We start from the raw sequence: 13988 nt of genomic DNA, 5'->3' as shown, positions 1-13988 counted from the left end.
TGGCTCCCCTTCACTCCTCAGCCTGCTTGATTTAACCGCAGCATTCAACACGACCATCACATCCTCCTCAACCGTCTACTCTCCATCGGACTATCTGACTCCGCCCTCAACTGGTTCCAATCATACCTCTCCCACAGAACTGAGTATGTCTCATTTGGAGGGAAAAAATCCTACAAAGAATTTACAATACGAAGCCGTTCGAGAATGCCGAATAAGTAGGTAAACGTATGTCCGTTCGAGAATGAGGACCATTGTGTTTTCTAATGATGTCTCAAGTGGCAGCATTTATAGTGAGAATAATAATGGACCAAGGCAGCTCCCCTGTGGAACTACGAAGTAGGTGTCATTTTTCTCAGAAGAAGGATCTTCAAGCCTGATGTAATATTTTCTCCCTTTGATATATGTTCTGGACCAGTTTAATACATAGACAGATCAACTAACTTTTCTAGACGATTCATTAGGATATCATGGTCAATCGAGTCAAACGCTGCGCTTAGATCTAATAGGACGAGACTTGAGACTTTGTTATGAAAGTGATGCGTACAACTATAGGGCCGCCATAGATTGATCAAAGACAGATTTTCTTTCTGATCATATGATTCTAACTTACTAAATCTCATGATCAAATGGGGATTTGGGCCATTTTGGTATTGATATATGTGTAGTTTTAAGTTCAATTAATCTCCCACATGCAGAGTCTAATGCAGTTTAATGTTTCAGCTGTAGACACACTGTTGCTTGAAGTTGTTGGTTTGTTCCCCAGGTGTCTTTACAGGCAGTGATGTTCCTCCAGACCTGGTGTCCACCTCAAGTCACATGACTGTGAACTTCTACACTGACAGCTCTGGGAGTGGCAGAGGGTTCAACGCCAACTTTACTTCAGGATTTAATCTGGGCATGCCAGGTAAGAACCAATAACCTAACCCTGGGCCAGGGCCTCCGCAAGGGGCGTGCGAGCAGTGCGGTCGCACAGGGCCTCGCGGGAAGGGGGGCCTTGCAGATTTTTTTTTTTTTTTTTTTTTTTACATTTTTCTTTTTAAAATAGAAAATAAATAGAATGTTAACAATCACTTTCCATCACAGACCTAAAATCGAGTTTTGCTTGCATGCTTATATATTTCACATTAGACACGTTTGTAGAATAGTGTTCCGGGCTCTGCGGCTCTGCAGATATACTATTGGTTTCATTCAATTACTTTTGTGCAAAGCATCGTGGGAGGACTAACACTAGGGGGAGCTGGTTGGCGTCGGTCTGGTAGTCGGTAGAAAGATGTGAAGACCGGTATTATCCACGAGGGGAGGGGGTACAGGTACGGGGTCTATTCAGCGCTATCCACAGGAGCGAGTGGATGTCTTGGCCAAGAGGCAGAGCATCCTACTTTTGAAAACCAAATGTGCAGCATCGGAACAGAAGAAATAACGCTGCGTGCCGTAAGCTTATCAATACCAAGTATAGTGATTAGGTTATGCCAAGACAAAGAGGACGTTCGGCAGATGGACTGAAGATGAAAGTTGTTGCGTGTTAGAACGTTCAGTCAGGCTATAGCTATGTCGGCTAGTAGCTTAGCTAAAGGCAGGGACAGCTAACTGGCGTTAGCTAACCTAGCTAGCTAGCATTAGCTAACGCTAAGCTAGCGTTAACTACGTTATCGAGTGCTAACGTGTGGAAGATAAACTAGGAACAGACTCCCAAGTTCATCCCAACGGGGGGGACAATATCATGATGGGACTGGTGAAATTTCTCCACGGTCGTCTCCTTCCTCTTGGACCTGACTCTGCGTTAGGGTGAGTTTTTAATGCAATCTACTCGGTTCCCGCCGTGGATCTCTCTCTCACGCGCTCTCTCTCTCGTGCTCTCTCTCTCTCTCTCTCTCTCGCTCTCTCTCTCTCGCTCTCTCTTGCTCTCTCTCTCTTGCTCTCTCTCTCTCGCTCTCTCGCGCTCTCTCTCTCTCGCACTCTCTCGGTCTCTCTCTGTCTCTCTCTCTCACTCGGTGTGTTGCATCGTGCAGTTTGTGATGTGTGTACTAAGCTTATAAAGTTTGATTCAAATAAGGCAAAACTGCAAATCTGCATGTCGTGCTTGAAAATGTACCTGGCTTTAAGCTTGTTTATCAGGTTCCAGGGGTGTTTTATGCATTTTCCCTGTTACTGCCAGGTGTACGACTGTACAGGTGCATTGCACTAGGCATAGGCACTAAGCCTCGGGCAGCGCTATTATTTAAGAATACGTTGACTGTATCATATGCCCAGCCTCGGGCAGCGCTATTATTTAAGAATACGTTGACTGTATCATATGCCCAGCCTCGGGCAGCGCTATTATTTAAGAATACGTTGACTGTATCATATGCCCAGCCTCGGGAAGCACTACTATTTAAGAATATGTTGACTGTATGCCCAGCCCAGAATATGTTGACTGTATGAAAAAAGAATTAATAATAATAATTCTTTTTTTTTTATAGAGAGAGAGAGAGAGAGAGAGAGAGAGAGAGAGAGAGAGAGAGAGAGAGAGAGAGAGAGAGAGAGAGAGAGAGAGAGAGAGAGAGAGAGAGAGAGAGAGAGTGCGCCTCTCCACCACAACCCCCAGTGGGTCCACACTCCTGCCAAGGACTGAACCAGCCTTCTTCTACCAGCCTGTCCAACCGCCCGGTGTTCTTGGCTGATTATGTTCTACATAATCTAACACATAACCCTGACAATAATTGTACCTATCAAGGGATATTTTGCTGTGAAGCTGTGATACCCTGTACCTGCCATTCTCATGTTAATAATACTTTTTAAATAATAAAGATTTGTAAAAAAATAATAATAATAATAATAATAATAATAATAATAATAATAAGAAATTGACAGGTTAGAAATTAATGTTGTATGTGTAATATATGCATGTTATGTATGCCTTCCTTCCCTAAACGCACTGCTAGTTTAGAGATTGAGAGGTCGCTGTTTCTCTGCTCCCATTTAAAAAATTAATTACATTTGATTTCTTTCATGTTTTACTTATATCATTTCTTTTGTAAGGTTTTAAATTAGTACATTAATTTGAGTAGTGGAAAAGGGGTAGGATTAAATAAGTGTATACTTCTTCCTACTCCTTTTCAAACATGTAAATTGAGTTATGTTTTTTTTTATTGTTAGAGATCAATGGGTTTCATTCTCCAACGGATTTACAACAAGAAATTTGCCGGTTGTGGGATTCCCTAACCATCCCTAAACTTGGATTCGGCCGTGGCTGAGAGCAGGATTTACGAGTGCTGAGAAGCACAATTAACTTGCAGACTGGTGTACTCCGTGTTCTTAATGGCTTTATTTGGGAGGAATCATAGTGACTCTACAGGCCTCCTTTGAATTAATTAATTAATCATAATTTAAATAAATATGACAATATTTGTACGATAAAAAATTACGCAGATCACAGGGCAGCTGGATTAACCATATCTGAACCAGCTATTTTGGACAAATGTATAATTACTTTAATTACTCAGATATTCAAACACAATTATGCAATTATTGTGAAATGATTGAAAATAATAATTATTTAATGCCTTCTGTGGAATTTGTATTTCTTATTTGTTACATAATCTGTTTTATTGATTAATTATACATTTGAAAGAATGCAGGTTATAGCCAGCATGCAATATATCCCATTATTGGTACAATGGGACAGACATTTGTTTGATATAGCTATAACCTGCATTCCTTCAAATATATCATTAATCAATAAAACAGATATTGAAATACACTATGTAGCCTACTACACCAACACTGCAAATGACAGTGGATAAATAAATAAGAACTAAAGCTAATTGTGTGTAAATAGACTGCATTAATATTCCATAAGTCTTGTTGTGTGCGCCACACACACGCACACAGTATAGCCTACGTGTCTAATGAATGAACAGTAGGCTTATATTATTCTAATTACTTTTCATTAGGATTTAGTAGATACTATATATATGCTCTGCCCTATATGTACAGTAAGTACAGTACACATATTAAGGCCGCCAGAGTCGGGACTCGGGCGTACCATGAGCGGACTGCATGGTGGACTGTACTACGGGCAGCACAGTATCTGTGCTGCTCTCCTAATAAAACAAGTAATTCGAATAATATAAGCCTATACTGCGTTCATTCATTACGCACGTAGGCTATACAGTACTATGTGCATGTGTGTGCGTGTGTGTGTGTGTGTGCGCGCGCGCACGCACTGCGGCAGGTGCAGCACGAGCTGTATTATATATGATCACAATACATTAATCTAATCTCATTTTGATCGGTCGCAAAGCGCTTCCGCATATCGGCCACCATTTTCACAGAGCTGCATCGTCAGTTGCATTCTAATGAGCTGGACAGGTGTGTCTAACTATTGACTTTTTGCGATTTCATTTGCCTTATAAGGAGCTTCGGAGGCGTGGTTTGTATGCAAATGAGCTGGACGGGGACGCGCATTCATGTTTCAGAATGGTGACATTCCTCAACCAGGGGCGGGGCTAGGGGGTGGCTACTTGGGCTCAAGCCCCGAATCTTTTCTGAAAAGCCCCGAATGTACTTTCAATTATTTTTTATTATATAGTATAGCTATGGATCTAATAATATAGTCGATTGTCATTGAGTTTCTTCCGGTCAAGATGCAAAAAACTGAAAATTGTTCGATCCATACATTTCAATTTTATACCGTCGTGAATATGAGTGTAGTTTCAGGGTGGTCTGGTGTCATTTCCAAAATGCTTCGTAATGGCCGGCAACGTGTATTCTAGTAAATGCGTTATCGTTTCTTCCCTGGACTAGCTACTGTTCTCAAATCTAATTTAGATTATCGGTATTATGTTTCATCATGGATGCATGAAGGGGGGGGGGGGGGGGGGGGGCGCCCCTCCGTGCTTTGATCGCAACCAACAGAACACGCCACACACGCCCGATCAGCATGAAGGCATTTTTGGATCAATGCAATATTGATACCATATAGTCCTTACCTTGACCAGGATCTGTCCCGAAAAGAATATTCCAATTATCTGATCGCCATTCCAAGTACTGATGTCGATCAAGGTGCCAACGTAATCCAGCATTGAACATGAACCCGACCCTCGTCGATGCATGTGTTATAAGCGTTTGGCTTGACCGAGTAGTTAGACCCCGCCCGCAGGCCGCATCACGGCCCAGACACCAAGCCACATAGTTTCAAATGGAGTGCAATAACGGCCGCAAGGCGTTAGGCGGCGGTATTGGACTTTTGAGATCTCAGACCCATCCCCAGTGATAACACAGGCTGCCGGCATGTCTTTATGAATGGAAATATCGAATAAAAGAAACAACGACGAAAACCCGACTATACTCTGGTTTTCGATGTGATTTAATGTTCTATGTCTTACCTTTACTTTGTCTATTTTGCTGCTATTTATTTTATGCTTTATGTCTGCACTTTATGCATTGTTCTTGATCTGCCAATGTTGTGCTCATTTTATGCCTGTCTTTTTTTTACTGCTGTGAAGCACTTTGAGCTGCAATTATTGTATGAAAGGTGCTATACAAATACAGTGTATTATTATTATTATTATTATTATTATTATTATTATTATTATTATTATTATTATTATTATTATTATTATTATTATTATTATTATTATTATTAATTATTATTATTGTTTGCTTCATTAATTAAAGGGTGTGAATTTAAGTGTTCTCTAGTGCCTTTTGTCCGCTTTAAGGTGGTGGTATAAGTTGTCGAAGTGTCGAAGTAAAAACATTCCTATCTGGGTTAAGCCCCGGATCTCCTACAATCCTAAATCCGCCCCTGTCCTCAACGCTGGTATCTCAGCTGTGATCGTTTGAGCCACTTAAGACAGCTTCCCCACACGTTGGGGAATCAGAGTGAACTTGTCGTTGATTCTGTCTCAGTCGGTTCCAAGATGGTTGCCCTAAGAGAAGTCTTTGGAAAATATGAAGAATGAGACCCAATGATTTGTTTTTGTTTTATATTGTTTGTATTTACATGTTCGAAATAAAGATAAAAAGAATATATATATATACTGTATATCTTGCCACTCATCAACTTTCTCTTTCTCAACCTAAAGTTGAACCTAAAATATGTTTCTGACAACATTTTATGCCAGACATAGGGTATACATTTGCAGGATATTGATTCATATTTGCAGTTTGATCTTAACTTAGTTTGATGGTACAGCACATGATAATTATCATACCCTATGGGCGCTCCGGCTCCGTTCTGGAGCCTCTGAACCTTGGTGCTTTCTGGCGAACCAGCCCGTGTTTACACCTATTTAAGCAGAACCAACGTTCCAACGTCCTCCGTCATCAACGGGGGGCCTTACTCAGGCCGAGGTAAACACAACCATACACAACAGTGGCAAAATGTGCCATATATAAAACAGCTTCAAAGGTTCAGCATTGCACCATGCTGATCCACTCAACAGTTAGCAATCTCAAAAAGTACAATACACCATCCAACCGGAGTGGATAAATAAATGCTCCAGAAATAAATAAATGCATAAATGAATTACATTTTTTTTTAAAGTTGTGTAACCGAGAGATTTGAACCTGCACTTTAAAAAATAAATGTTTTTTCACGGGTAATTCACTGTATTATTTTTAGTGTTGTCAATCGATTAAAATATTTTATCTGATTTATCGCATGATTGTCTATAGTTAACTCGCGATTAATCGCAAATTAATCGCATTGTTTTTTTTTATATATACCTGTCATGGTTTTTGCCTTATTTCACCTTTCTGTGAGGGACAGCTGTCTATTTTTGCTTTATTTCACCTCTCTGTGAGGGATAGCTGTCAATCCCTGTTCCCTGTGGTTAATTGCCTCATGGGTCGGCAGGTGTGTGGGCTTGATTGCACCTGATGCAGTGCAGCTGTGCCTATGGCCATGTGGAGTCTATTTAAGTTTGGAGATCGCAGTGTCAACTGCTTTTTCATTTCCTAGTGTTGGCTGCCCTTTTGGTCACGCTCATTATATTGAAGTGTAGTCTGATCTCTGATTCAGAATTGAGCTTTATGGTAGTCATTCTTATTTTAGGCTACTCACGTGATTCTACACATAAACTCCCTAAGTGGAGGTTTATTGTTTTACTTTTTCCAATATAAACTCCTTTATTAGGAGGTGTCCTTGTGGCTTATTAACTTTTATACTATACCTCTTTATTGAGAGTAGTCCTGTTTTTTGGGACTTGATTTATTTTCTTAATTACTCACTTTGAGATTTCCACCTGTAAAGGTTGTTTTCTGTTGTTTAATTTCCCCCCTCTCCTAAAATATCTGCGTAAGCAGTCTAGTGGTTGTCCGTTTCACGGATAACTTTAAGAGTCCCTGTTATCTGCTCATGACCCACACACACACACAGCCCTCACAGAATGAAAAAGCCATGACTGGGTCAGCAGATAACACAGGTCTCGAACAAGCACTAGCTGCGCAGCGTCAAGCATTGCTTTTACCCCCCGCGGGTTGAATGCCCACTCACGAGAATATTCGTTTTATTTTATTAGCGATCTGAAATCATATTGTATCAAGCGAGTCTACCGTTGGAGATCCAGTCACCCCAGGCGCTCAGATGTGAAAAAAGCACCCCCTATCGTCTCCCAGATGGTAAATCACCCTTTTGGATTGGACTCAATGAAAATTAATTGGGAAAAAAACCCTGCACTCCACATTTTACTTCTCACTCATGTAACCGGGGTCTACCAGAGTTCACTCTGGAGCCTCGGAGCCGCGGGAATATGTGTTTTACTGTATACACGATGGATCAATCAAATGAGCGATTTTTTCGAATGGCGATCGGGAATTGGAATAAACCATTTGGATACCATCTGATCTCAGGTAAGGAATCTATGTTATCAGTATTAGGATAATCAGACTCGTTTTCACAGAGATATAAGCTTTTATGTGATTGTGTGTTATCGCTGTTTGACTGTGCGCGCCGTCAGGAAATAGGAGACTCGATTTTCGGCTCGCCGCAAGAGCGTGCGTGCGTGCACATATACTATCGATAATCTAGCGTTTATTTGAAAACGATTCATGACATGGCCGAACAATGACAACGTTCTAGAATATTCCAGTAAAAGGCGATTATCATGGAATGTGTTGTTTTTTCCGTGATATCGAGTGATTTTCAAAATGCTAGAAAACGGAAATGAAGCGATAAAAAAACAATCTGCCATGACAATGTTGACTGGAAAATGAGTCTTTGATAAGCGACGGGCAGATTAGACACATAGCCATAATTTAAAACATAGATTAGGCGATATTAACATTGGAGTGGATGTGGGCATTCAAGGGACTAATAAGAAATTACACTTGGGCAGTCAAAGTGTTAAGGTTGACGCCTTTTTAGACTCAGGGGCAGTGGACAGTTTCATTGATTCCAGATGGGCTAAGGACTCTAAAATACCTGTACATTCCCTCCATAAGCCCTGTAGTGTCACGGCGCTTGATGGACGGCCATTGGGTACAGGCAGTGTCACCAAAAGAACCAATTATTTATCTATGCGGGTTGCTTATGGGAACCATTCTGAGTGCATTCGATTATTTTTGGTGGATCCCCCACGTATCCCATTGTGCTGGGTCATTCTTGGCTTAGTAAACACAAGCCACAGATAAATTGGGGTGAGGAGTGGGATACTGTCATGCAGTGGGGCTCCCAATGCCATCACCGTTGTTTCCAAATTCCTCCGTCACCCACGAGTTATGATCAGTTTAGTGAGAGCAGTTGTGATCCTGTTGAAGCAGTGGGCGGTCTTGGTTTCCAGAGCCCACTCGCTCAACCATTGCACTCCCAGCCATCTGTCGATCAGGATGGGAGTTTGGAATGGGATCCACAGTTTGATTGGAACTCCCTCGGTGAGGAGGTTCTGGCGGAGGACAGTTTAGACAGTTTAGAGGCTCTGTGTGAGGACTTCTCCTCGCTTACTTGTACAGCTGACCCCCTCATGGAGAGCACCAACATCATGAGCGTGGAGTCACACCCATTACCAGAGGGAGTTCCCACTGTCTATGCTGACCTCAGTGAGGTGTTTAGCAAACAAAGGGTCACCATCCTGCCACCGCACCGACCTTATGATTGCGCCATCGAATTGCAGCCGGGCTCTATTCCCCCTTGTGGTTCCTTGTACTCGTTGTCGGTCCCCGAAAGCGCAGCTATGAACACCTACATCAAGGAGGCTGTGGCTACCGGTTTTATTAGACCTTCCACTTCACCTGCGGGTGCTGGATTCTTTTTTGTGGGAAAAAAGGATGGAGGACTGAGACCCTGCATTGACTACAGAGGTCTGAACAGCATTACAGTAAAAAAAAACGGTATCCCCTTCCCCTGATGAACTCGGCGTTCGAACGCCTCCAGGAGGCATCCATTTCTACCAAACTTGATCTCCGCAATGCCTACAATCTGGTGCGCATACGCCAAGGGGATGAGTGGAAAACCACATTCAACACTCATAATGGTCACTACGAATACCTGGTGATGCCATTTGGTCTTACTAATGCCCCTTCAGTTTTTCAGGCGTTAATCAATGACGTGCTCAGGGAGATGTTGGAAGTTTGTTTTCGTCTACTTAGATGACATTCTGATATTCTCCAAGTCCATTTCTGACCATGTCAAACATGTCAGGCAGGTCTTGAGGTGCCTTTTGGATGCACGGTTGTTTGTGAAGGCTGAGAAGTGTGCCTTCCATGTCCGCTCTGTGTCCTTTCTGGGATTCATTGTATCTGAGGGGAGGATTCAAATGGACCCCAAGAAGGTGTCAGCATTGACAGACTGGCCTACACCCGTCTCGGTCAAGCAGGTGCAACGATTCCTAGGATTTGCAAACTTCTACCGTCGTTTTATTCGTAATTTCAGTTCAGTGGTAGCACCTATCACTGCACTCACCAGGAAGACAGCACCTTCCCATTTCCAGTGGACTCCCAAGGCTGAGGCAGCGTTCATTGAGCTTAGGAGAAGGTTCAGTTCTGAGCCTATCCTCATTACTCCTAACCCATCCCTGCCATTTATCATCGAGGTGGATGCTTCTGAACTTGGAGTCGGAGCTATTCTGTCTCAACGCTCATCGTCCGACGGTAAGGTACACCCATGTGCGTACTATTCACGTGGGCTCTCGCCGGCTGAAAGAAACTATGGTGTTGGGGACAGAGAGCTGTTGGCGGTCAAGTTGGCATTGGAGGAGTGGCGCCATTGGCTAGAGGGAGCTGAACACCCATTCACAGTCTGGACAGACCATAAAAATGTGGAATATATCCAGGGTGCTCAGAGGAGAAACTCGTGACAGGCTCGCTGGTCACTGTTTTTCTCTCGGTTTAATTTCCTCCTGACATACCGTCCCGGGTCTAAAAATATCAAGCCGGATGCTCTTTCCCGGTTATATTATGGATCAGAAGAGGACCGTCCTCCTGAGCCCATTGTTCCTGCAGGACAGATCCTAGCTCCTGTGACATGGAGCATTGACTCTGCTGTGCGGAGGGCACAACGTTTGGAACCAGATCCGGGCGGGGTGCCCCCGGGTCGGTTATTTGTACCAAACAGCATTCGTTCTCGGGTGTTGAAGTGGGGCCACTCCTCTCGGCTGACAGGACGTCCCGGAGTGCACAGAACTCATGACTTCTTGGCCAGAAGGTTCTGGTGGCCTGGTATGATGAAGGACATTCAGGAATGTGTGGCAGCCTGCCCCGTTTGTGCACGGAACAAAGTTTCTCAACAGTCACCACCAGGGCTGCTTCATCCTTTGCCCATTCCTAGTCATCCGTGGAGCCACATCGCCATGGATTTTGTGACTGGTCTGCCTCCTTCTGATGGTCACAGCGTCATCCTGGTGGTGGTGGATAGGTTCTCCAAAGCAGCTCACTTCATTCCGCTGGTCAAGCTGCCATCTGCTCAGGAGACCGCTCAACTGGTGGTTGACCATGTCTTCCGAATTCATGGGATCTGCCAGGACGTGGTGTCGGACCGTGGACCCCAGTTTACTGCTCGGTTTTGGAAGGCATTCTGTGCTATACTGGGGGTGACGGTTAGCCTGTCATCAGGGTTCCACCCGGAGAGCAATGGGCAAACAGAGCGCACCAACCAGTCTATGGAGAGTACGCTTCGCTGCTTGGCCTCCTCCAATCCGACCACTTGGAGTCACCAACTGGCATGGGCAGAATATGCACATAATTCATTGTGCAATGCATCCACTGGTCTCTCCCCATTTGAGGTTCAGTTTGGGTATCAGCCTCCACTGTTTCCTGAACAGGAGAGGGACGTGGGGGTGCCATCTGCCGAGGCGTTTATCCGTCGGTCTCGGGCAACATTGAAGAGGGTGCGTTCGACTCTTGTGCATGCTGCGGCCCGGCACAAGCGGTCGGCGGATGTACACCGCCGCCCTGCGCCTTCCTACCGTGTGGGCCAACAGGTGTGGCTTTCCACACGCGACCTTCCATTACGGGGTGGAGTCGCGCAAACTCGCTCCCCGTTTTGTGGGCCCTTTCACTATTGTTCGCAAGATAAACCCAGTCACGATGCGTCTTCGGTTACCCTCATCGATGAGGGTACACCCTACATTTCACGTATCCCGCCTTAAGCCGGTTCGGAGGAGCAGGTTGGTTCCTGCAGAGAGACCTCCACCTCCCCCTTGATTCGTTGATGGCCAACCTGTGTATACTGTACGGTGTATCCTGTCCAGTAGGGGGGTTGGTAGGGGTATACAGTACCTGGTGGACTGGCAGGGTTATGGGCCAGTGGAGCGCACGTGGGTTCCGGCCAGGGACATCTTGGACCCTGAGCTTGTTCGGGAGTTTCGGAGACGTGTCTCAGAGGGTCCGTCTGGAGCCGCCCCATAGAGGGGGGGTCCTGTCATGGTTTTTGCCTTATTTCACCTTTCTGTGAGGGACAGCTGTCTATTTTAGCTTTATTTCACCTCTCTGTGAGGGATAGCTGTCAGTGCAGATGCAGTGCAGCTGTGCCTATGGCCATGTGGAGTCTATTTAAGGTTGGAGATCGCAGTGTCAACTGCTTTTTCATTTCCTAGTGTTGGCTGCCCTTTTGGTCACGCTCATTATATTGAAGTGTAGTCTGATCTCTGATTCAGAATTGAGCTTTATGGTAGTCATTCTTATTTTAGGCTACTCACGTGATTCTACACATAAACTCCCTTAGTGGAGGTTTATTGTTTAACTTTTTCCAATATAAACTCCTTTATTAGGAGGTGTCCTTGTGGCTTATTTACTTTTATACTATACCTCTTTATTGAGAGTAGTCCTGTTTTTTGGGACTTGATTTATTTTCTTAATTACTCACTTTGAGATTTCCACCTGTAAAGGTTGTTTTCTGTTGTTTAATTTTCCCCCTCTCCTAAAATATCTGCGTAAGCAGTCTAGTGGTTGTCCGTTTCACGGATAACTTTAAGAGTCCCTGTTATTTGCTCATGACCCACACACACACACACAGCCCTCACAATACCTTAAACTGATATTTTTTAAGTTTTAATACTCTTATCAACATGAGAGTCAACAAATGCTTGCTTTATGCAGCCATTTAACCAGTGGTGCAGTGGTGGTCCCACGCGGTACCACGCTGTCCCAGCACTTTTCTGAGCAGAAGTACGCGCATGCGCATGCACACAAAAATGCATTCACAACTTTCACTCGACTCGTCGCGCCGTGCGCCAAGTACCTTTAACTGTTCTTCTTTTACTTATTTTATTCCAGAATGTATGTTTGTAAGTGCAAATAACAATAAATAAATAAATTTAAATAAAATACAAGCCCTGTACCAATTGGTGGGTAGTAGGGTCATCTGTGGCACTTGCGTGACCGTGGAGAGCGAAGGTCCGTTTCTCAATGGATTTGTCATCTAGGAGGGTTAATAAACCAATTTACCCGGGGTGTATTTTTTAAAAAGGCAGGGAAAATTCGTGAGAGACCAAAATCCAAAATGGCTGCCGTGGAAATTAGCTTTTTAATGGTTTGACCTACAATGATGCACAATACATGGTTTCAGAGCTTATTTTGGTCAAGGAATACATATTTGGTGTTTATATAATTATTTGACCTATTGTTGACCTTCAAATGCAAGATGGCTGCCAATTTTGAGCTCCAAAATGGATTTTTTTCAAAATCGTCACAGAGCCTTCATATTAGGCTCTAATGAAAGCTCTGCTCATGATGAGTTGAATAATATACAGTATTAAGTACACAGAAGTAATCTCTGAGGTCAATAAAGTCAATGTTTGTGTGTAAACAACAGTTACTGGTGTTCCATTAAATAGGGTATACTGCAGTGGAGGCTGCTGACCAAATTTTTTGATGAAGCACAAATTATTATATTATATATTATATTATATTTTTTAAACATCCCCAACGCTGCAACACCTCCATTCCTCCCAGGTGTCAGGCTCCTCATTCGCTTCCATTCATTTTGGGGACCATGTTTAAATATCATACTTCTGAAGTATAAACAAACTATACTGCTGTGACGATTTCAATAAAACAGACCATTCTGAGTCAATGGTATGCAAAACTGTACATTGGAATATCTTAATTAACATGTATTTACCACCTTCCTCTGCACGAGGCCACAGATGGGTTTTATGTAACACAAGGACAATGAATGAATGAATGAATGAATGAATGAATGAATGAATGAATGAATTAATTAATTAATTAATGAATTAATTAATGAAAACTTTATTTAACAGATTGCAGAGTGGGTACAATACAGTACGGCTCAATACACACAATTGTTAAGGGGATGCAGACCAGAGAAAGACTTTCGTCTTGTTTACATCAGGGTCCCCCATTTTCAATTCATCATAACATGACATACAGATAGACAGTACTGCTACATCTATATATGACATACAGAGATATAGACAGTACTGCTACATCCAGACATTTATGACATACCAGATCTACAAATATACATTACTGTTTAAGAGTATAACGCCTGTCATATAGACCTATAGTGTTGGAAACTCTGTGGAGAGGAGAGGAGAGGGAGAGGA

The 13988-nt window shown here is 43.2% G+C and overlaps 1 protein-coding gene across 1 annotated transcript in view; it reads left to right on the top strand.

Annotated features, from left to right (window-relative positions):
• tmprss15 (transmembrane serine protease 15) overlaps window positions 1-13988 on the top strand; it is a gene marked incomplete at both ends in the record, with an annotated part of 325512 nt that overhangs the window by 168331 nt on the left and 143193 nt on the right. Inside the window, one exon of the mRNA XM_084320458.1 lies at window positions 764-904. Within this exon, the coding sequence (XP_084176584.1) occupies window positions 764-904 (141 nt within the window). The remainder of the gene's footprint in view (window positions 1-763; window positions 905-13988) is intronic.

The sequence above is a fragment of the Notolepis coatsorum genome (assembly GCF_963971535.1).
Source record: "Notolepis coatsorum genome assembly, chromosome: 8".
NCBI classification, from domain to species: domain Eukaryota; kingdom Metazoa; phylum Chordata; class Actinopteri; order Aulopiformes; family Paralepididae; genus Notolepis; species Notolepis coatsorum.
Note: the sequence above shows the minus strand (reverse complement) of the source record. Positions and strands in the feature narration are given on the sequence as shown.